The sequence below is a fragment of the Canis lupus genome, chromosome X (genome assembly GCF_003254725.2).
Source record: "Canis lupus dingo isolate Sandy chromosome X, ASM325472v2, whole genome shotgun sequence".
In the NCBI taxonomy this organism is placed as follows: domain Eukaryota; kingdom Metazoa; phylum Chordata; class Mammalia; order Carnivora; family Canidae; genus Canis; species Canis lupus.
Window position 1 is genome coordinate 55,086,689 of NC_064281.1, and position 26,041 is coordinate 55,112,729.

The 26,041-nt window shown below is 37.3% G+C and overlaps 1 protein-coding gene across 6 annotated transcripts in view; it reads right to left on the bottom strand.

Moving 5' to 3' along the window:
* Positions 1–26,041, bottom strand: part of TEX11 (testis expressed 11) — a 311,535-nt gene that overhangs the window by 228,004 nt on the left and 57,490 nt on the right. For all 6 annotated transcript variants that reach the window (XM_025466112.3, XM_025466113.3, XM_049107547.1 and 3 more), the window contains one exon: positions 12,923–13,008. In XM_025466112.3, the coding sequence (XP_025321897.1) occupies positions 12,923–13,008 (86 nt within the window). The remainder of the gene's footprint in view (positions 1–12,922; positions 13,009–26,041) is intronic.

Consider the following 26,041-nt stretch of genomic DNA (forward strand, 5'->3'; position numbering starts at 1 on the left):
ACTGCAGAACGTCCTCAATGTCCTCGGCGGGTAATCCCATATCAGAAAGACAACAGAGCTCAGAATTGCCCTCGGCAGAGAATCCCGTATCAGAAAGACAACAGAGCCCACGCCCATGATAGAAAGTCCCATCTTAGAATTCTTCCATCCCTTCTGGAAATCCCCTAGACCAGCCTATAAAAAACCCAGCTGTAACCCACTTCGGGGCCCAAGTCCCTGCTCCGCTGTGTCGGGTACACTTGGACCCAAGCTTGAGCTTGTAAATAAACCCTCGTGTGTTTGCATCGGTGTCGGCTCCTTGGTGGTGGTTTCTCGGATTCGCGATCTTGGGCACAACAATACAAAAAAGAAAAAACACAATTTGAATAGACGGAGCAAGCACTGGAACGAGACATGTGGGTACAGCCCATCCCTCTATTCTCATGCTCTCTCTCTCAAATAAACAAATCTTTAAAAAAAGAGAGAGAGAGAGAGAGAGAGAGAGAGAGAGAGAAATTGGGGCACCTGGGTGGCCCAGTCGGTTGGGCATCTGACTTTGGCTTGGGTCATGATCTCACGGTCCTGGAATGGAGTCCCACATCAGGCTCCCTGCTCAGCAGGAAGTCTGCTTCTCCCTCTGCCCCTTTTCTCTGCCCCCTCCCACCCCTCATGCTATCTCTCTCTCTCTCTTTCTCTCCCTGTCTTATTTATTCACAAGATGAATAAATAAAATCTTTTTTAAAAATAGAGAAAAAAATCAATGAAACCAAACACAAGTATTTGAAATAATCAGTAAAATTGATAAGCCTCTAGCCAGGCTAAGAAAAAAAGAGGACACAAATTATTAATATCAGAAATGAAAGAAGGGATATCACTACAGATACCATGAAAATTTAAAGAGTAATAAAGAAATACTATAAATAACTCTGCCTACAAATTTGATAACCTAAATTAAATGGACCAATTACTTGAAAGGCACAAGCAGCCAAAACTCAAGACAATAAGAAATAGTTTAAATAGGCCCATAGGTATCAAAGAAATTGAATCAAAAATTAACATTCCAAAACAAAAAGCATCAAGCCCAGATGTGTTCACTGATAAATTCTACTAAATATTTAAGGAAGAAATGATTGTCAACTCTCTACAATCTCTTTACAATAGAAGCAGAAGGAATACTTCCTAACTAACTCATTCTGTGAGGCCAGCATTACCCTAATAATACCCCAAACCAGTCAGATATTATAAGAAAACTATGAACCAATATATATCATGAACATGGATGTAAAAATCCTCAATAAAATATTAGCAAGTCAAACCCAAACAGTAATTTTTAAAAACTAAACATGACAAAGTGAGATTTATCTCAGGTATGCAAAACTGGTTCAACATTCTAAAATTTCTATGTAATAGAATGAGATGAGAATAGGTAACAGAATATTGCAGGACAGGACTGCCACTGCACAACTTCAAGACTTCCAATAAAGCTACAGCAACCGGGGCACCTGGGTAGTTCAGGGAGTTAAATGTCTGCCTTTGGCTCAGGCTATGATCCCATGGTCCTGGGATAGATCCCCTGCTCAGCAGGCAATCTGCCTTTCCCTCTCCCTTTTCCTCCCTGTTTGTGTGCTTTATCTCTCTCTCTCCCTCTCAAGTAGATAAATAAAATATTTTTTTAAAAAGCTACAGGGATCCCTGGGTGGCACAGCGGTTTGGCGCCTGCCTTTGGCCCAGGGCGCGATCCTGAAGACCCGGGATTGAATCCCACGTCAGGCTCCCGGTGCATGGAGCCTGCTTCTCCTTCTGCCTGTGTCTCTGCCGCGCGCGCGCTCTCTCTCTCTCTCTCTCTGTGTGACTATCATAAATAAATTTTAAAAAATTTAAAAAGCTACAGCAATCAAGTTAGTACATTATTACAGTAATCAAGAAATTGGCTAAAGGGACACCTGGGTGGCTCAGCGGTTTAGCGCCTGCCTTCGGCCCAGAGCATGATCCTGGAGTACCAGGATCGAGTCCCACATCGGGCTCCCTGCATGGAGCCTGCTTCTCCCTCTGCCTGTGTCTCTGCCTCTCTCTCTCTCTCTCTCTCTCTGTGACTATCATAAAAAAAAAATTAAAAAAAAGAAAATACAAATGGATTAGTAGAACAGAATAGAGGGCCCTCATAAATACATTCAACTCATCTTTGACAAAGAAGCAAAGGCAACAGAATGGATCAAAGACAGTCTCTTCAACAAGTGATACTTGAACAATTGGACATACAAGAATATAGACACAGACCTTACATCTTTCACAAAACTTAACTCAAAATGAATCATAGAACTAGATACAAAGTGCAAAATCATAAAAATTTTAGAAGAAAACATAGGATAAAACCTAGATGATCTTAGGTATTGTGATGCTTTTTTAATTTATTTAATTTCTTTTTTATTTTCTTAAGTAGGCTCCATGGCCAATGTGGAACTTGAACTCACAACCCTAAAATCAAGAGTCACATGCTCTACTGAGTGATCCAGCCACGTGCCCCCTCTGATGCCTTTTTAGATACAATATCAAGGAAACAATACATGGGAGAAAAGTGATAAACTAGATCTCATTAAATTTTAAAACTTCTGGGTTGCCTAGATGGCTTAGTTGGTAGAGCATGCAACTCTCAATCTCAGAGTTGTAAGTTTGAGCCTCAGGCTGCGTGCAGAGATTACTTAAAAATAAAATCTTTAAATAAATGAAAAATTAAAAACTTCTGCTTTGTGAAAGACAATATCAAGAGAATTAGAAGACAAGCCACAGAGAAAATATTTGCAAAAGACACATCTGATAAAGGACTGATATCCAAAATATACCCAGAAAAGCCTCTTACAACTCAACAGTAAAAAAACAAATAACCCAATTAAAACATGATCCAAAGTTCTTAACAAATACCTCACAAAAAAAGATGTACAGATGGCAAATAAGCCTATGAAAAAATATTCCACATCATATGTCATGAGGAAAATGCATATTAAAACAAAAATTAAATACCAGTACATACCTATCAGAATGGCCAAAGTCTAAAACACTGAGTCTAAAATACTGGTGAGAATATGGAGTAATAGAGGTCTCACACATAGCTGGTGGGAATATAAAATTGTACAGCCACTTTGCAATTTGGTAGTTCCTTACAAAACTAAATATACTCTTGCCCTATGATACAGCAATCACATTCCTTGGTATTTACCAAAAGGAATGGAAAACTTACATCCAGACAAAATGCTGCATGTAGATGTTTATATGTTTATGGCAGTTTTATTCATAATTGACAAAATTTGGAAGCAACCAAGACGTCCTTCATTAGGGAAATGGACAAATAAGTTGTGGTACCTCCAGACAATGGAATATTATTCAGCACCAAAAATAAATGATTCCAACTATATAACATTCCAGAAAAGGCAAAACAATGGAGACCAAAAAGATCAGTGGTTTATAGAGTTCAGGGAAAAGGGAGGGATGAATAGGCAGAACACAGAGGATTTTTAGGGCAGTAGAACTACTCTGTATGACACTAAAATGCTATAATGGTAGATATATGTCATTTTACATTTGTCTAAACGTAGAGAATATACAACAGCAAGAGTGAACCTGGAGGGAAACTACAGAGTTAGAGGATTATGATGTGTCAATGTAAGTTCATCCTTAGTAAAAAATGTATCATTCTGGTGAGTAATGTTGATTAGTGGAGAGGCTTTGAATACGTGGGATCAGAAGTATGTGGAAAATCTCTGTACCTTCCTCTCAATTGTGTTGTAAACCTAAAACTGCTCTAAAAAACATGTTTTTATTAAAAAATCAAATAGTATGGGGTACCTGGTGGCTCAGTCAGTTAAGCGTCTACCTTTGGCTCAGGTCATGATCTCAAGGTCCTGGGATCGAGCCCCACATCCAGCTCCCTGCTCAGTGGGGAGCCCACTTCTTCCTCTCCCTCTCCCTCTGCCACTCCCTTTGCTTGTGCTTGCTCTCTCTCTCTAATAAATAAATAAAATCTTTTACAAAAATCAAACTGTACTCATATTTGGAGGGTCTGAGAGATTATACACATGCTCAAGGCTGTCCTCTCAGGCATGATCAGGGCCTGGCTGAATGCAGGGTAAAATAGTTAATTCACTAAACTGTGAAAACAATCTCTAAGACAAATACATATCCAATTGCAAAGAGTGAATATCTAACTGGCTAAGTGACCTTAAACACAACCCTTGACCAATAAGTAGCTTATGTGGATGCAGAGGTGAAGCCTAGAAAGCCATAAAAAGACAAAAACAAGGGGAAAAATCCTGAGCAGGAACATTAGAGGTCATACCCTGTGAGAAAAATTTACCTCACAGAGTTAGTCCAAATGACCAAACAATTAAAAGAACAGTAAGTTCCAGAAAGGCATGAAACTGATATCCATACTTGCTGTAAGATATTACCCAAAATGTCTAGTTTTCAACAAAATATTACAACACATGCAATAAAACAGTAAAGTGTGACTTATACAGAGGATAAAAGGAAGGCAACAGAAACTGCCTCTGAGAGGTCCCAGATGTTGCAGTGGGTAGAAAAATACTTCAAAGTAGCTATCATAAATGTTTATAGAACTATAGGAAACTATATATTTAAAAAATTAAAGGAAGGGGACGCCTAGGTGGCTCATTCGTTGGGCATCTGCCTTCAGCTCAGGGCGTGATCCTGGGGTCCCGAGATCAAGTCCTGCATTGGACTTCCTGCATGGAGCCTGCTTCTAGTCTGCCTGTGTCTCTGCCTCTCTCTCTGAGTCTCTCATGAATAAATAAAATCTTCAAAAAAAATTACAGGAAGGTATGATGATGCAATGACACAGAGAATACGAGTGTAATAATTAATCACAGAAATTATTTTTAAAAAGAACCAAATGGAAATTCTGAAGTTGAAAAGTAAAATAACTGAAAAGAAAAATTCACTAGACGCTCAACAGTAGACTTGAGCAGGCAAAAAATATATAAACTTAAAGATAGATTGATGGTGATTATACAAATCTGAGGAACAAACAGGAAAAAAAGAGTGGGGAAAAAAGAACAGAATTTCAAAGATTATCAGACATCATTCAACACAACAACATATGCATGAGAGTACCAGAAGTGGAGAAGCAAGAGAAAGAAATAGAAAATTAGAAAATATATTTAAAAAAATGATGGTTGAAAACTTCCCAAATTTGAGGGAAAACAATAATCTACACATCCAAGAAGCTTCATGGGATCCAAGTAGGCTCACACATACATACACACACAAATCCATACCCAGACACATCATGGTCCAATTACTGAAAGTCAAAGATAAAGAGAAAATCTTGAAAGCAGTTAGAGAAAAATGATTCATTGTTTCAAAGGAAACCAGATTAACAGCTAATTCTTCATCACAAATAGTGGGTGCCAGAAAGCAGGGATGACGTATTTAAAGTGCTTAAAGAGAAAAAACTGTCAACTAAAAATCCTGTATCTAGAGAAACAATTTTTCAAAAGAAGAACTAAATACATTCCTAGATAAACAAAAACTGAGAGAATTTCTTGCTGATCTGCCTTACAAGAAATATGAAAGAACATTCTTCAGGTTGAAAGCAAATGACACCAGACATTAATGTGAAATCATATGAAAAAAAGTGTTAGTAATTATTTAGATAATTATAAAAGACAATATGATTACATATTTCTTCTCATTTCCTTCCTTATTTAAAAAGCAACTATATAAATATCTATGAAATTTTATTGTTGAGGCATTACATATGTAAGATAATTTTACTATGACAACACAAAAAGCGAGTGGGAATAAAGTTATAATTAGAGTAAGGAAATAACACTAAATGGTAACTTAAATCTATTAGAATAAATGAAGATAACCAAAACTGGTAAGAAGGTTAATATATAAACAGATTCTATAAAAATATTTATGCTCTCCTTTTTTCACTGGCCTTCTCTAAAGTATATATTATATAAAGCAATAATTACAACCATGTATTGTTGAGTTTTTAAACATATGTAGACATAACACATATAATTATGTTAGCAAAAAAAGAGAAAAGGGAATAGTTATATAGAATTAAAACTTCTTGGAACTGGAGGGTATTATGCTGAGTGAAGTAAGTCAGTCGGTGAAGGACAAACATTATATGTTCTCATTCATTTGGGGAATATAAATAATAGTGAAAGGGAATATAAGGGAAGGGAGAAGAAATGTGTGGGAAATATCAGAAAGGGAGACAGAACGTAAAGACTGCTAACTCTGGGAAATGAACTAGGGGTGGTGGAAGGGGAGAAGGGCGGGGGGTGGGAGTGAATGGGTGACGGGCACTGGGGGTTATTCTGTATGTTAGTAAATTGAACACCAATAAAAAATAAATTAAAAAAAAATTAAAACTTCTTTCAGAAGAAAGTTAATATAAATCTGAAGTAATTTCTAGTAAATTAAGAGGTATATTGTAAGCCCTAGAACAACCACAAGGAAAGTAACTCAAAGAATATATAATTTTAGAAACTGTTAAACAATTTATTTGTTTTAAGATTTTAATTATTTATCCATGAGAGACACAGAGAGAGAGAGAGAGGCAGAGACACAGGCAGAGGAAGAAGCAGGCTCCATACAGGGAGCCCGACATGGGACTCGATCCCAGGTCCCCAGGATCACACCCTGGGCTGAAGGCAGCGCTAGACCGCTAAGCCACTGGGGCTGCCCCTGTTGTTTAAATGGCATACTATAAGATACCCATTTATAAGACCCAGTAACTCCACTCCTAGGTATATACACAAAAGAAGTGAAAGCAGGGACTCACGTAGACACTTATATACCAGTGTTTATAGTAGCATTATTCACAATAACAAAAATGATGGAAAAAACCCAAGTGTTCATCATCTGCTGAATGGATAAACAAATGTGTTAAATCCATAAAATGGAACATTATTAACCCACAAAAAATGAAATACCGATACATGCTACAACATGGATGAACCTTGAAAACACTATGTTAATAAGCCAAACACAAAAGGACAAATATAAAAAAAGGACAAATATTGTATGACTTCACTCATATGAGGAACCTAGAAAATGCCAAGTCATAGAGATAGAAAGTAGAATACCAGTTACCAGGGGTGAAAGGAGTGGGGAGTTATTGTTTAATGGGTACAGAATTTGTTTAGGATGATGAAAACATTCTAGAAATACAGTGGTAATGGTTATTCAACGCTGTGAGTATACTTAATACCACTGAATTGTACACTTAAAAATGGTTAAAATTGGGATGCCTGGGTGGCTCAGCAGTTGAGTGTCTGCCTTCAGCTTAGGTGGGGATCCCGGGGTCCTGGGATTGAGTCCCACGTATGTCTCCCTGCAGGGAGCCTGCTTCTCCCTCTGCCTATGTCTCTGCCTCTCTCTGTGGGTCTCTCATGAATAAATAAACAAAATCTTTTTTTAAAAAAATGGTTAAAATGGGGCAGCCAGGTGGCTCAGCGGTTTAGCGCTGCCTTCAGCCCAGGGCGTGATCCTGGAGACCCGGGATCGAGTCCCATGTCGGGCTCCCTACAGGGAGCCTGCTTCTCCCTCTGCCTGTGTCTCTGTCTCTGTCTCTGTCTCTCTCTCTCTCTGTTTCTCTCATGAATAAATAAATAAAATCTCTAAAAAAATTTTTTAATGGTTAAAATGGTAGTAAACTTTATGTTATGTATATTTTATCACAGTAAAATAAATTATTGGTAAAAAAAAAAAGAATGAAGTTCTCATGCATGCCACAACATGGAAAAATCTTTGAAAATATTCTCCTAAGTAAAATATACCAGACACAAAAGAACAGATATTGTATGATTCCACTTACATGAAATATCTAAGATAGGCAAATTCATAGAGATATAAAGTAGATTAGAGATTACCAGGGACTGGAGAAGGGGGAAGGAAGAATGGGGAATTAGTGTTCAAAAGTTACACTTTCTATTTGAGGTAATGAAAAAGTTTTCAAAAAGTTTTTGAAATAGTTTGCAATGATGGTCGAACAACATTGGGAATGTAATTAATCCCCCTGAATTGTACACTTAAAATAATTAAAATAGCAAATTTTATGTTGTATATATTCATTACCACAACAAAAAATAAATTTACTAATTTTCAAAAGATATTCACTTGAGAAAGTAGTAAAGGAAGAAAAGAGGGAATAGGTCAGTAGTCATGAGACATGTAGAAAACCAAAAGCAAAATGTCAGATATAAATCCAACAATAAATCAACATTAAAAGGCTGAATGGATTAAATAAAATCAAATATCAGAGATTTTCAGTTTGGATTTTTTAAAAAAGATCCAGCTATATGCTGCTAACACAAAACACACTTTATTTTTATTAAAGATTGATTGATTTAAAAGAGAGAGCGCACACATGGGGGTGGAGGGCAAAGGGAGAGGTAGAGAAACTTTGTAGCCTCTGCACTGAGCACAGAGCCCCCAGGCAAGGAGCAATTTCACAATCCTGAGATCACAACCTGAGCTGAAACCAAGAATCAGGACACTTAACCAACTGTGCCACCCAGGCACCCTCACAAAAAACATACTTTAAATTAAAAGACACAAAGAGATTGAAAGTAAAGGATGGAAAAAGATATACCATGTATACAGCAACCATAAGAAGACTAGCATGGCTACACTAATATCAATCAGACTTGAAGACAAAAAATGTTACTAGAGATAAAGAGGGATATTTTAAAATGATAAAAGGGCTAATTCATTCATAAGATATAACACTTAAAAGCTTATATAAACCTAACAACGGAGTCCCCATAATACATAAATAAAGGTTGACAAAACTGAATGGAAAGACACAATTCAACAATGACAGCTGAGGATTTCAATACCCTGCTTTCAAGAAGACAGGACAACTAGGCAAAACATCAAAAAGGATTACAGAAGATTGGAACAACACTACCTACTAACCTAACAACATCTATATCATACTCCACCCAATAATAGCAGACTACACCCTCTTCTCAAGTGCACATAGAACATTCTTCAGAATAGAGCATATTAAAAATCCTCAGTAGATTTAACAGAATTAAAGTCACAGAAAGTATGTTCTCCATCTACGTGAAATTAAATTAGAAATCAAGAATTTATGTAGAAATTAAACAACACACTCCTAAATAACCAATAAGTCAAAGAATAAATCACAAGAGAAAATTAGAAAATACCTTGAACTGAGTGAACAGGAAAACCCAACATACCGAAATTTATGGAATGGAAAGCAGTGGTTAGGGGAAATTTTACATTAAAAGAGAAGTAAGATCTCAACTTTCCATGTTAGGAAAATGGGGGGAAAAAAGCAAACTAAATCTAAAGCAAGCACAAAGGGGAAAAGTCATAAAGATTACAGGGGGAATTAAATTAAATAACTGAAAAACAATAGAGAAAAACCAATAAAACCAAAAGTTGATGCTTTGAAAAGGGCCAACAGTTGACAAATGTTTAGCTAGACTGACCAAGAAAAGAAGAGAGAAGACTCAGTCAAAATCAGGAATCAAAGAGGGAACATCATTACCGACTTCTGGAGAAAGACTATTCCTAAAAGACTAGGGATCTAGTGTCCCAACTAAGTGCCGTTGTATAAACCTCTCTAACTGTGCATTTCCCTATCTATACAAGATGAAATTGACCTATGGCAATCATTTTCAAACTGTAAGCAAGCTAATCTTTTTTTTTCAAACAAAATCTTGCATAGACATACTACTTAACAAAATGATTAATGCCTAACTTCTCTGAATCAAGATGGGTATGTTAGAGAATTGTGGCTAAGTTTCCTTTATCTCTTAATGGAGATTCTGAAAAGCGTTCCAGTAGAACCAGAGAACACTAGAGAACATTGTTCCAAAATTACTGAATTAGATGATCTGTAAAGATTCTTACAGCTCTAAAGTGTTAGCTTTAGTAAACTATCTTCTTGTTATTAAAGAAGAAATTGCTGATAATACAATTCATTATATTTCCACAAGATGGTGCTAATACATTCCATTTACTATTAAAATAGGTCTTGCATAAGATTTTTATAGTTAATAATTTATCAGTCTAGGATTATATAATACCCTTAACTTTTTAAAGTCCTACTATATTACTTACGTCGTTTTTATTACAAGCCTGTAATACAGATAACATTGTACCCATTTTTCAGATAAAGACATTGCAGCACATGACCCAAGGTCATACAACTGATTAGTAACAGATTTTCTACTGCTAGCTCTGTGATTGTTCCTTAGATCACACTGCCTGACTATAAATAATATTGTCAAATTCTCAAGATCTTGAGCTGAGGATAAAGGTAAAATAAAGGGATAAATATTAAGTAGCATTCAAACTGATACAAATTTCTCCAGGGCTCATCTACTGAATCATTAACATTTGTGCATAACACACACATATTTCCTTTGTTATTTCCTTATTAGAAGACTTCTGGTGGGCCACATGGCTGGTTCAGTCAGTAAAGCATGCAACTCCTAATCTCAGGGTTGTAAATTTGAGCCCCACCTGTGAGTAGGGATTACTTAAAAAAATAGAATCTTCTATGGGACACCTGGGTGGCTCAGCAGTTGAGTGTCTGCCTTTGGCTCCAGGTGTGGTCCCGGGGTCCAGGATTGAGTCCCGCATCAGGCTCCCTGTGAGGAGCCTGCTTCTCCCTCTGCATATGTCTCTACCTCTCTGTCTGTGTCTCTCGTGAATAAATAAATCAAATATTTAAAAAAATAGAATTGTCTAAAAAAGACCTCTGGTGATATATATTCCTATATAACTATAGTAAAGACTAAGCATTGATAAATAAAAATACTTCATAAATATTGTCCCTATTGTAAGCATAATAGCTATTTTTAAACCCAACATGGAAATTACATAATCTGGTTCACTAACTCAAAGCACTATGAATTTAGAAAACAGTAGTATAATTTTTGCTGAATTCTCCTCTTTTGATTCAATGAGAGATACAAGAAGTATTATACAAGCAGGAAAAAGACACACTTCACATGAGGATACTACATGCAGAGTAAAATAATTCCTAATAGGAAGCAAGTTACATTAGCTACCAACTGTGACAGGTTTTAGATTAATTTTAGAGAAATTAAAAGTAATGTTAGAAGAGGAACTCAAAAATTACTCCTACTCTAACATACTATCTAACCAATTATTTATTCACATCCAAAAAATCTAGCAGCACTGAGTTTAGGTTGTGAGGTTTCTTAAAGAAAATATAAACTGTAATCATGGTCTCAGACGGATGCTGAAGAAACAATGCTTTCTTTGGATTCTGAAAAGGAAAAAGCAGCACAGAGCTTTCACACAAAAGGTTAAGAAATATTCTCAATATAACCTACAAAAGGACTCTTCAGGAATCTAAAGCAGTCTCTGACCTGTAAGTCAAAGAAGGAGGGTATATTTCACTTATTAAGATCAACTAGATTATTTTTTATAGAACATCTTCAGGGTTTATCCAATTCTCCATGATTTTGTCTAATTCAAATGTCTTCTGTCATTTTTCCAATTTATCCCACTGTCCCTAACAAGAGATCACCAATTAGGAATTGCCCTATGCATAGTCTTTGGCTCTGTTTCATTCCATTAATTTTTCTTATTTACAGTCAATTTTGAAAAAACTCAATTCCTTAAATTCTTCAAATGCATTTCAATGATTCTTATGTCTTTTTTGTCATTTAACATATTAAAAGATCTTTTAAAAACCGTGAAAAAAATTTAAAAGAACATAAAGTAAAATGTTAATGAGCACTTATGAATGTGGGATTTGCAAAGGACTGAATGGGTACTTTCAAATTGTATATAACCTCTACCTTAAGTTAGTCACTGTTTTCAAAAGACTTAAGCCTATAGAAACACTCACTCTTCATTGCCTCCTTCTGGTGTAAAATTTATAGAGGAATGTGTTTAATTAGCAGCTATTTATTCCTACGGTATCACCAACTGCTCCCAATAGTTTTCTTAACACATAGATAATTAAAGCACAAAGAAAAAATTTTCCAAATATTAGCAGTATATGACAGAAAATGTGGCTGTTTTCTTTATGATATAGTTACTTGGGAAGTCAACAAGTAATCCACATTTGATTTCACTGTAATAAATATTAGAATAAACTAGTGGACTTGCCACATTAGTGTTCATTTATAGTAAAGAGCAAACATATTACCTAGAGATAGCAGCAATAGCTACCATTTGTTGACCGTTTCTGTCTCCCAAGCAAGTTATTGAACACTCTACAATACATGCATCAATGTATTTAAGCTGTACAATAATTCTAAAAAGTAGGTATCACAGTATTACCAATTTCCCACTGATGCCATAGATGACTCAAATTTTGAATGAGTTCATCTAATACTAGAAAGACTATCCACTGTGCTAAAATTCCTATTGTTAATAACATTGATAATTATTTTTGCCTCTTTTAAAATACATTAAAATGTGATTTTTCAGGGCATTTGAAAATACATTACCAAGTTATTTTTATATCCCAAAAAGAGGTGGAAAATATAATCAAGCAGAGATTAAAATCATATATAATAACCACAGCTAGAATTCAAGTTCTTCCTGGTTTCCCCCAAACTCATCCTGATGCTACTCTTTACCAACCCACCCTTATACTCTGAGGCTGGCAGACACCAATATATAACAAAGCAAAAAAATTTTTCATATTCTTGATGGAGATACAAAGGAGGAATGAAAGAACATACTCTTACATTATATTAAGAATAGAATACATTTTCCTATCAACTGGCAACATACAAGAATGAACATCACATGTTAAATGAAATAAATTTAGCATGTTGGCTTTTGAAATCAGAGAATGTTTAAACTGACAAAGTACCATATAGTCAATATTAACTCAACTGCATGATGATATTCCTAAATTCACATTCATTAATTTTGTTTATATTACCTAAGCCAGAAAGAACTTTCTTCGTATTTATTCTGCTTGTGGGTTTCTACTCCAAAGTTGTAACAGAGAATGTGAAGATATCCGGTCTGCAATATTAAAAAAAAGTCAGATTTATTATTTCTTTAACATTAAAAACTTTGTAATAGTCAAGGGTCTTTAAGGCATACATAAAGTATTCTGTACATCAAAATAATCCACTATTCCTTATTAAAACCTCCCAATTATATAAAGAGGAGCTACAAAACACTCAGTTGGGGTATTAGTTATATATGGAAAAGTAACACAATACATTACTGTTAGAACTTGAAAGTTACTTTGGAAGAGGAAATGGGAAACTTAATCATTGTCCAGCAAAAGGACAACCTCCTTTGTAGGTTGCCAGATCCAATAAGAGGCATTAGACCAATGAGTATAGTCAAAGAAAAAAAATCACCATAAAAGGGGATTGGGTTTTTCTTTTCAAAATCAAGACAACTTTTAAAAATTTTTGCAGTTCTGAAATGTGTCCAGCACATTGTATAGTCATAGTGCTTATTAGAAATAGTTCAATGAACCCTCTTTGACAAAAGTTTTCTTTACATAAATTACAACTGAGATAAAAGTAGGAATGAGTATGTGAATGGTGCCATAGGAAAACACTTTTTATGGATTGTCAGCATCTCAGTCTCTGCATCAGTGCCATATCTTACATAATTTTCATCTGTCAAAATACTGGGAAATGGCTTAAGAGAAAAATTTTAAATAATTTAAATAATTTATCCAAATATCCCTTCAGTGTTTATAAACATCATCTATCCAGAATCTGATTATACACATATAATGGAGTCCTTTGTAAGTTTTACTTGAGTAAAACTTCAATTAAGAATCCAAGATCTGAGTCCAGTTATTCATAAATAATGTGTAAAGACCTGTCTTCCTTCAAAAAAAGTTTCCTTTTGAATTATAGTACATTCAGAAAGAAATTCAATATGCACGCCTGAGCACTTCAGAGCTACTGTATATTTGAATCTAACATAAAGAATAGTCTTGGTAATGTGGGTCTGGCAAGAATCCAGAAGTACTTAAATGCATTCTTGACATTTCAGCAGAAAAAGCTTAACTCATTACATGCCCCAGATCCCATAGGTTCACACAGGGCCACATCAATTATACAGCTATACTGGAATAATGCAGCTCACATCCACTTGCTGCAGAGAGGCCTGTAACTAACTTGTACAGAAGAAAACGGAAAATAAAACTTTTGATGAACATCTAAGTGTATTAAGTCTTTATTCAATTTCCCGAGGATTTGTCTCTGCCCTCACAATACTTCAAGTGTACTTACATTAAACACTACTTCCTAGGGGAAAAGAATACAAAATAATAACAAACTTACAACAACAAAGCTATAAAATACTAAAATATCTTTTTAATAAACCCACAGCATATTTTCAATGTGATGACCAAAAAAATCTTTTAACACCAATACTGCTCTATGCACCCAATCATTTTTACATTCAATAATATTTACAAAGCAATCTCCTAACTCTCAGGCACTATATTTCAGTTATTACAGATAAATCAGTGAATAAAACAGACAAAAAACCCTGTCTGAGGTATGAGGTACTAAGATTCATAAAAATATCTCTTTAAAAATATCTTCCCAGGGCAGCCCGGGTGGCTCAGCGGTTTAGCGCTGCCTTCGGCCCAGGGCCTGATCCTGGAGACCTAGGATCGCTTCCCACGTCTGGCTCCCTGCTTCTCCCTCTGCTTGTGTCTCTGCCTATCTCTCTCTCTGTGTGTCTCTCATGAATAAATAAAGTCTTTTTAAAAATAAATAAAATAAAAAAAATATCTTCCCAGCCTTCCATGGAGTGCTAACCTCTCATTTTGCAAGCAATATACAATGGGAAAAAAATACAAAGAAGGCAGATCTAGAAATCTGTAGCTATACTGGCCATATAGAAAGGGACTTATGGAAGCTCCAGGACCCATGGGATCTCTACAACCTCCAGCCACTGCTAAATCTACCACCTGAGAAAGACAGCTCCAACTGAATACTTCCTTTACAATGCCAACATGAGATTATATGGATGATTTTTATTTTTTTTAATTATATCTTTGTCCAGATGAGGCTACTAATAAATGACCTTTAAATCCAGAGTTCAGAGTTTGTATTTTATGTGGAAGGGTGTTGATAGAACTATATTGTTAGGACACTCATGATTTTTATTTTAAAGGTCAATAGAATTTTTTACTGTGTTTTTGATGAGCTTAAGGTTTAGATAGGGGATCTGAAAGTATATTGCAAGAAATCATATAATGAGAAGAAATGATCCAAAAGGTTAGAGAAGAGCTAACATGTCATTCACTTAAAAGGAATTAATGACTTAAATAAACTGGCTCAATTTCCCCAATAAATTTAGCATTTTGGCTTTTGAAATCAGAGAATGTTTAAACTGACAAAGTACCATATAGTCAATATTAACTTAACTGTATGATGATATTCTTAAATTCATTCATTAATTTTGTTTATATTACCTAAGCCAGAAAGATTTGTTATCTATCATAAATCTTCTAATTCAGCCCTTTCCTCTCTCTCTACATGTGTTTTTCCCTTTATCAGCACTAACTCTGTGTGAGAAACCAAGAGTTTTCTTTTTCCTAAACACTATGTAAGAGTCTCCTTTCATATATTTTCATATACTATTCAAGGTACATTTATTCTCCGAACCACATTAAAGAAAGGTGTCTGTCTTTTAATAATTTACAATGTGAAATAGAAAGCAACAGAGCCAGAGCTAAAAGAAAGAAATGGAAAAAAAAAAAAGAAATGGTAAAAACATGAAAACTCAAACAATCCAAGAGATTTTACAGAAAATTTTTTAAATTAATAAGAGTTCAGAAAAGTTGTTGGATATTAAATGAACACTTTTTTTTTTATTGGAGTTCAATTTGCCAACATATAGCATAACACCCAGTGCTCATCCTGCCAAGTGCCCCCCTCATTGCCCATCACCCAGTCACCCAGCCCCCCACCCACTTCCCCTTCCACTACCCCTTGTTCATTAAATGAACATTTAAAAGCAGCTGCATTTGGGACACCAGGGGTGGCTCAGTGGTTGAGCGTCTGCCTTGGTTCAGGACATGATCCCAGACTCCTGGGATCGAGTCTGCATCAGGCTCCATGCAGGGAACCTGCTTCTCCTTCTGCCTATGTCTCTCATGAATAAATAAATAAAATCTTAAAAAAATAAAAATAAAAATAAATAAAAGCAGCTGAATTCTTATACATCAATAACAATTTGAAAATATAATCTGAGCTATAGCTTATGATAGCAAATGAATATGAAATATTTTTATACAAAAAAGTACAAAACTATGTTGAAATACATTTTAAAAATTATATAAATTAGGATTTATCACATTCATGGATAGGAAGACTCAAAACTATATAGATAGCGATGCTCTCCAAATTAATCTAGAAATTCAATGCTATTTCAATCAACATCCCAATAGCTTTTTACCAAACTATCTCTAAAATGAATATGGAAAAGCAAAGTCTCAAAAAAGCTAAGACAATGGTGAAGAAGAACAAAGTAGGACCTGTCCTACCAAGACTATACTAGGTTTAGGGGTGACTCGCTGGCTCAGTCATTGGACCATGAGAGTCTTGAACTTGGGCTTGTGAGTTCTAGCCTCACATCTGGTATAGAGCTTACCTAAAAACAAAATCCTAAAAAAAACAGACTAGGGGTGTCTGGGTGTCTCAGTCGGTTGAGCATCCAATTCTTGGTTTTGGCTCAGGTCATGATCTCAGGATTAAGAGATGGAGCCCCAAGTCAGGCTACATGCTCAGGAGGGAGTCTGCTTGAGAATCTCTCCCTCTGCCCCTTCCCTTGCTTGTACACACTCTCTCTCAAATAAATAAATCTTTAAAAAAGAAGACTATACTAGGTTTAATAATGTTCTCCCAAAAAAAAAAAAAAATGTCCTCCCAAAATTAATGTTTACCTGGAATGTTTATCTGTGAATGTTAGCTTATTTGGAAACAGGATATTTGCAATATAATCAAGACAGGCAAAATTGGATTGGGATGAACCCTAAAAGGACTGGAGGACTTATAAGTAAACAGTACTGGGAAACACAGATAAGTAAAAATGTAATTCTAAAAAACCCCCAGGGGATTCATCTAAACCAAAGGAATGTGGAAAAAGTAAAACAGAGAAGCAAAACAGAAAAAAACAATATAAAACAAACCAAAATAAGCCAGCATTAAGTTCCTATTAAAGACATCAGACTGGAAGATGGTGGAAGAATAGGGTCCCCAAGTCACCCGTCCCCACCAACTTACCTAGATAACTTTCAAATCATCCTGAAAACCTATGAATTCGGTCTGAGATTTAAAGAGAGAACACCTGGAATGCTACAGTGAGAAGAGTTCGCACTTCTATCAAGGTAGGAAGAAGGAAAAAAATAATAATAAAGAAATAAAAAAGCATCCAAGGGGGAGGGGCCCCCACGAGGAGCCGGGCTAAGGCCAGCGGGGAGTGCCCCCAGGACAGGAAAGCCCAGGCCCAGAGAAGCAGGAGCTTTACCAACCTTCCCGGACAGAAAGGGGCTAGCAGGGAGCTCCGGCAGGACCCCAGGAGGGGCGGGGATGCCCTCAGGCTAACAGAGGAGTTGGGCCCGGGGGAGAGCCCGAGAGCCCGCCACACCCTGCGGCCGAGCTCCCTAAAGGGCTGGCGCGTGGGCCCAGTGGGCCCCGGGAGCAGTTCCAGTGGCAGCTCAGGCGGGGGCTCTGAGCGGAGGGGGCTGCATGGCCCCGGGAACGCGATTCCAACAACGCAGGCCCCAGAGCCCAGGGCGCTGGAGGACACAGCCCAAGATCCAGCGCTCCCCCTAGAACAGGCGGAGGCCGGGAGGACACAGGACAGCAAGGACGCTCCTGCCCCCGGCAGCCCCGAGCTGTGCAGACTGGCACCCCCCACCCCCGGGAGCATCCAGGCCCCTGCGGACTGGGAGCTGCGGTAGTTACTGCGGGAGCTGACTTCAGGGCTGGATAGCTGGCCGCCACCACTGTTGTTGCTCCTGGTGTCACCTTGTACCTGGGACTGAGTAGGGGCCTCCCAGGATAAACAGCTCCCACTGAGCCCTGCACCTGGCAGGGGGCAGGGCAGCTCCCCCAGGTGCACACACCTGAGAATCAGCACAGCAGGCCCCTCCCCCAGAAGACCAGCTAGAAGAACAGGGGAAAAGCAAGTTATTGACCAAGAAGCGCTGAAAAGTTCCAGGGGAAGTCGAGAGATTTACAGTATATAGAATCAGAGGATACTCCCCATTGTTTTTTGTTTTCTGTTTGTTTCCACACACACACACACACACCCCTGGTTTTTTTGTCTCTCTTTTTCTCGTTTTTCCAGTACACCTTTCTTTTGGCCACTCTGCACTGAGCAAAATGACTAGAAGGAAAAACTCACCTCAAAAGAAAGAATCAGAAACAGTCCTCTCTCCCACAGAGTTACAAAATTTGAACTACAATTCAATGTCAGAAAGCCAATTCAGAAGCCCAATTATAAAGCTACTGGTGGCTCTAGAAAAAAGCATAAAGGACTCAAGAGACTTCATGACTGCAGAATTTAGATCTAATCAGGCCACAATTAAAAATTGATTAAATGAGACGCAATCCAAACTGGAGGTCCTAATGACAAGGGTTAATGAGGTAGAAGAAAGAGCGAGTGACATAGAAGACAAGTTGATGACAAGGAGGGAAACTGAGGAAAAGACAGAAAAACAATTGAAATATCATGAGGATAGGTTAAGGGAAATAAATGACAGCCTTAGAAGGAACAATCTATGTTTAATTGGGGATCCCGAGGGCACTGAAAGGGACAGAGGTCCAGAAACTGTATTTGAACAAATCATAACTGAGAACTTCCCTAACTTGGGAAGGGAAACAGGCATTCAAATCCAGGAGATAGAGAGATTCCCCCCATAAAATCAATAAAAACCGCTGAACACCTCCACATTTAATAGTGAAACTTGCAAATTCCAAAGATAAAGAGAAGATCCTTAAAACAGCAAGAGACAAGAAATCCCTAACTTTTATGGGGAGAAGCATTAGGATAACAGCAGACCTCTCCACAGAGACCTGGCAGGCCAGAAAGGGCTGGCAGGATGTATTCAGGGTCCTAAATGAGAAAAACATGCAGCCAAGAATACTTTATCCAGCAAGGATCTCATTCAGAATAGAAGGAGAGATAAACAGCTTCCAAGATAGGCAGAAACTGAAAGAACATGTAGCCACCAAACCAGCTCTGCAAGAAACATTAAGGGGGACTCTGTAAAAGAAATAGGACACCCAAAGACATAATCCACAAAAACAGGGACTGAATAGGTATCATGATGACACTAAATTCATATCTTTCAATAGTAACTGAACGTGAATGGGCTTAATGATCCCATCAAAAGACGCAGGGTTTCAGAATGGATAAAAAAGCAAGACCCATCTATTTGCTGTCTTCAAGAGACTCGTTTTAGACATAAGGACACCTACAGCCTGAAAATAAAAGGTTGGAGAACCATTTACCATTCAAATGGTCCTCAAAAGAAAGCAGAGGTAGCCATCCTTATATCAGATAAAGTTTATCCCAAAGACTGTAGTAAGAGATGTAGAGGGACACTATATCATACTTAAAGGATCTATCCAACAAGAGGACCTAACAATCATGAATATTTATGCCCCAAATGGGGGAGCCGCCAAGTATATCAATCAATTAATAACCAAAGTTAAGACATACTTAGATAATAATACACTTATATACTTGGTGACTTGAATGTAGCGCTTTCTACAATCAACAGGTCTTCTAAGCACAACACCTCCAAAGAAAAAGAGCTTTAAATGAAACACTGGACCAGATGGATTTCAGATACTTACAGAACTTTACATTCAAACTCAACTGAATACACATTCTTCTCAGGTACACATGGAACTTTCTCCAGAATAGACCACATACTGGGTCACAAATCAGGTCTGAACCAATACCAAAAGATTGGGATCATCCCCTGCATATTTTTGGACCATAATGCTTTGAAACTAGAACTAAATCACAAGAAGAAGTTTGGAAGGATTTCAAACACGTGGAGGTTAAGGACCATCCTGCTAAAAGATGAAAGGGTCAACCAGGAAATTAGGGAAGAATTAAAAAGATTCATGGAAACTAATGAGAATGAAGGTACAACCATTCAAAATCTTTGGGATACAACAAAAGCAGTCCTGAGGGGGGAGTACATTGCAATACAAGCATCCATCCAAAAACTGGAAAGAACCCAATTACAAAACCTAACTTTGCACCTAAAAGAGCTGGATAAAAAACAGCAACTAGATCTAACACCCAGCAGAAGAAGAGAGTTAATAAAGATTCGAGCAGAACTCAATGAAATAGAGACCAGAAGAACTGTGGAACAGATTAACAAAACCAGGAGTTGGTTTTTTGAAAGAATTTATTAGATAGACCATTAGCCAGCCTTATTAAAAAGAAGAGATAAAAGACTCACATTAATAAAATCATGAATGAGAAAGGAGAGATTGCCACCAACACCAAGGAAATACAAACAATTTTAAAAACTTATGAGCAGCTATACGCCAATAAATTAGGCAATCCAGAAGAAATGGACGCATTTCTGGAAAACCACAAACTACCAAAACTGGAACAGGAAGAAACAGAAAACCTGAACAGGCCAATAACCAGGGAGGAAATTGAAGCAGTCATCAAAAACCTCCCAAGACACAAAAGTCCAGGGACAGATGGCTTCTCAGGGGAATTCTATCAAACCTTTAAAGAAGAAACCATACCTATTCTACTAAAGCTGTTCCGAAAGATAGAAAGAGATGGAGTATTTCCAAACTTGTTCTATGAGGCCAACATCACCTTAATTCCAAAACCAGACAAAGACTCCACCAAAAAGGAGAATTATAGACCAATATCCCTGATGAACACAGATGCAAAAATTCTCAAAGAGATACTAGCCAAGAGGATCCAACAATACATTAAGATTAATCACCATGACCAAGTGGGATTTATCCTTGGGATGCAAGGCTGGTTCAACACTCATAAAGCATTCAATGTGATTCATCATATCAGCAAGAGAAAAAACAAGAACCATATGATCCTCTCATTAGATGCAGAGAAAGCATTTGCCAAAATACAGCATCCATTCCTTATCAAAACTCTTGAAAGTGTTAGGATAGAGGGAATATTCCTCAGCATCTTAAAAGCCATTTACGAAAAGCCCACAGCAAATATCATTCTCAATGGGGAAACACTGGGAGCCTTTCCCCTAAGATCAGAAACAAGACAGGGATGTCCACTCTCACCACTGCTATTCAACATAGTACTAGAAGTCCTAGCCTCAGCAATCAGGCAACAAAAAGAAATAAAAGGCATTCAAATTGGCAAAGAAGAAGTCCAACTCTCCCTCTTTGCAGATGACATGATACTGTACAGAGAAAACCCAAAAGACTCCACCCAAGATTGCTAGAACTCCTACAGCAATTTGGCAGTGTGGCAGGATACAAAATCAATGCCCAGAAATCAGTGGCATTTCTATACACTTACCATGAGACTGAAGAAAGAGAACTTAAGGAGTCAATCCCATTTACAACTGCACAAGATACCTAGGAATAAACCTAACCAAAGAGGTAAAGGATCTATACCCTAAAAACTACAGAATACTTCTGAAAGAAATTGAGGAAGACCCAAAGAGATGGAAAAATATTCCATGCTCATGGATTGGAAGAATTAATATTGTGAAAATGTCCATGTTACCCAGGGCAGTTTACACATTTAATGCAATCCCTATCAAAATACCATGGACTTTCTTCAGAGAGTTGGAACAAATCATCTTAAGATTTGAGTGGAATCAGAATAGTCAGGGGAATATTAAAAAATGAAAACCAGAGCTGAGGGCATCACAATGCCAGATTTCAGGTTATACTACAAAGCTGTGGTCATCAAGACAGTGTGGTACTGGCACAAAAACAGACACATAGATCAATGGAACAGAACAGAGAATCCAGAAGTGGACCCTCAACTTTATGGTCAACTAATATTCGACAAACCAGGAAAGACTATCCACTGGAAAAAAAGACAGTCTCTTCAATAAATGGTGCTGGGAAAATTGGACATCCACATGCAGAAGAATGAAACTAGACCACTCTCTTGCACCATACACAAAGATAAACTCAAAATGGATGAGAGATCTAAATGTGAGACAAGATTCCATCAAAATCCTAGAGGAGAACACAGGCAACACCCTTTTTGAACTCGGCCACAGTAACTTCTTGCAAGATACATCCATGAAGGCAAGAGAAACAAAAGCAAAAATGAATTATTGGGACTTCATCAAGATAAGAAGCTTTTGCACAGCAAAAGCAACAGTCAACAAAACTAAAAGACAACAGACAGAATGGGAGAAGATGTTTGCAAATGACATATCAGATAAAGGGCTAGTATCCAAGATCTGTAAGAACTTATTAAACTCAACAGCAAAGAAACAAACAATCCAATTTTGAAATGGGCAAAAGACATGAACAGAAATCTCACAGAGGAAGACATAGACATGGCCAACATGCATATGAGAAAATGCTCTGCATCACTTGCCATCAGGGAAATACAAATCAAAACCACAATGAGATACCACCTCACACCAGTGAGAATGGGGAAAATTAACAAGGCAGGAAACAACAAATGTTGGAGAGGATTTGGAGAAAGGGGAACCCTCTTGCACTGTTGGTGGCAATGTGAACTAGTGCAGCCACTCTGGAAAACTGTGTGGAGGTTTCTCAAAGAGTTAAAAATAGATCTGCCCTTCGACCCCGCAATTGCCCTGGTGGGGATTTACCCCAAAGATACAGATGTAGTGAAACACCGGGACACCTGCACCCCGATGTTTCTAGCAGCAATGTCCACAATAGCCAAACTGTGGAAGGAGCCTCGGTGTCCATCAAAAGGTGAATGGATAAAGAAGCTGTGGTCTATGTATACAATGGAATATTACTCAGTCATTAGAAACAACAAATACCCACTATTTGCTTCGACGTGGAGGGACCTGGAGGGTATCATGCTGAGTGAAATAAGTCAATCAGAGAAGGACAAACATTATATGGTCTAATTCATTTGGGGAATATAAAACTTAGTGAAAGGGAATAAAAGGAAAGGAGTGAAAATATCAGTGAGGGTGACAAAACATGAGAGACACCTAACTGGGAAATGAACAAGGGGTAGTGGAAGGGGAAGTGGGCAGGGGCTGGGGTGACTGGGTGATGGGCAATAAGGGGGGCACTTGATGGGATGAGCACTGGGTGTTATTCTATGTGTTGGCAAATTGAACTCCAATAAAAAAAAATTTTTAATCAAAAAATTTTAAAAAAAGACAGCAGACTGAGTACACACAATTATCTCTGCCCTTTTGAAACTCCAATAAAATGACAGTACAGGGAAAATATTGCTGTAAAAAGCACATACCAAAAGTCACCATCTTATCAATTTTAAGTGTAAAATTTAATAGTTTTAACTATACTCATATAGTTGTGCAAAAGATTTATAGACGTTTTCATCTTGCAAAACTGAAACTGTTTACCCGCTAATCAATTCCTCATTTCCAACCCTTCTCCTAAGCCCTGTCAACTATCATGCTACTTTCTGTTTCTATAAGTTTAACTACTTTAGATACCTCATATAAATGGAATCATACAATATTTGGATTTTTATCACTGTCTTATTTCTGTTAGCATACTGTCCTCAAGGTTCATCCATGCTACAGCATTTAACAAAATGTTTTTTTTAACGCTGAATAATATTCAATTGTATGTGTATACCACCTTTTAAAAAATCCATTCGTTGATGGACATTTGAGTTCCACCTCCTAGCTATTGTAAATAATGCTGCAATATACATGAGTATAGCAAATATCTGTTCAGGAACCTGCTTTCAGAAAATGAAGAGGAAGGGCACCTGGGTGACTCCGTTGGTTAAGTGTCTGCCTTCAGCTCAAGTCAGGATCCCAGGGTCCTGGGATCAAGTCCAGTAGCAGGCTCTCTACTTAGTGAGGAGCCTGTTTCTCCCTCTCCCTCTGCCTGCCACCTCGTACTTGTGCACGCTCTCTCTCTCTCTCTGTCAAATAAATAAATAAAACCTTTTTTAAAAGAAAGAAACTGAAAAGGACAGAAAAAAATGGGGAAAAATTCCATGCTGATGGATTGGAAGAACAAACACTGTTAAAATGTTTACACTACCCAAAGAAATCTACACATTTAATGCAATCTCTATCAAAATACCACCAGCATTTTTCCCAGAGCTAGGACAAATAATGCTAGAATTTATATGGAACAATCACGAAAGGCCCCAAATAGCCAAAGTAATCCTCAAAAAAGAAAAGCAAAGCTGGACGCATCACAATTCCAGACATCAAGCTACATTACAAAGCTGTAGTCATCAAGACAGTATGGTACTGGCACAAAAACAGACACATAGATCAATAGAACAGAAGAGAAAACCCAGAAATGGAGTCACAACTATATGGTCAACTAATCTTTGGCAAAGGAGGAAAGAATATTCAATGGAAAAAAGACAGTCTCATCAACAAATGGTGCTGAGAAAACTGGATACCAACATGTTAAAAAATGAAACTGGACCACTTTCTTATACCATACACAATAATAAACTCAAAATGGATGACAGACCTAAATGTGAGACAGAAAACCATCAAAATCCTAAAGGAAAACATGGGTAGGAACCTCTTTGACATTGGCCATAGCAACTTCTTACTAGAAAAATCTGCAGAGTCAAGGGAAACAAAAGCCCAAATGAACTATTGAGACTTCATCAAGATAAAAAGCTTCTGCACAGCAAAAGGAAACAATCAACAAAACTAAAAGGTAACCTACAGAATGGGAAAAGATATTTGCAAATGACCTGTCTGATAAAGGGTTAGTATCCAAAATATATTAAGAACTCATCAAAAAAAAAAAAGATCTCCTCAAACTCAGGGTCCTGGGATTGAGCCCCATGTGGGCTCCATGCTCAATGGGAAGTCTGCTTGAAATTCTCTCTCTCTCCCTCTCTCTCTGCCCCTTCCCACTGCACTCTCTCTCTGAAATAATAAATAAATAAATAAATAAATAAATAAATAAATAAATAAATATTAGTAAATAAATATTTTAAATAAATTTTTAAATAAATCTTTTTTTTTAAAAAAAAGGAAACAAAACAGATGAACGTAGAGAAAAGGAAAGAAAAAGAGAGAGAGCCAAACCATAAGAGACTCTTAACTATAGAGAACAAACTGAGGGTTGCTAGTGGGTGGCTGAGGGGCTAAAAGCTGATTGGTATTAAGGAGGGCACTTGTTATGATGAGCATTGGGTGTTACGTGTAAGTGATGAATCATTAAATTCTACTCCTGAAACCAATATTACACTATATGTTAACTACCTAGAATTTAAATAAAACTTTTTAAAAAAACTTTAAAAGTTGGAAATTGGGATCCCTGGGTGGCGCAGCAGTTTAGCACTTGCCTTTGGCCCAGGGCACGATCCTGGAGACCCGGGATCGAATCCCACGTCAGGCTCCCGGTGCATGGAGCCTGCTTCTCCCTCTGCCTATGTCTCTGCCTCTCTCTCTCTCTCTGTGACTATCATAAATAAATAAAAAAAATTTTAAAAAACCTGTAAAAAAAAATAAAATAAAATAAAAGTTGGAAATTAGGGCACCTGGGTGGCTCAGAGGTTGAGCGTCTGCTTCGGCTCAGGTCATCATGATCTCAGGGTCCTGGGATCAAATTCCACATCATGCTCCCCACAGGGAGCTGCTTTTCCCTCTGCCTATGTCTCTGTCTCTTTGTATCTCATGAATAAATAAAATATTTTTTTAAAAATTGGAAATTAACAACCATTAATGAGGATGTGAAAAAATTGGAACCCTTGTACACTGCTGATGGGAATGCAAAATGGTAAGCCAATGTGGAAAACAGATACTTCATCAAAAAATTGAACATAGAAGAGTGCCTGAGTGCATAATCTGTTAAGCATCTGACTTTTGGTTTTGGCTCAAGTCATAATTTCAGTGTCACAATATCAAGCA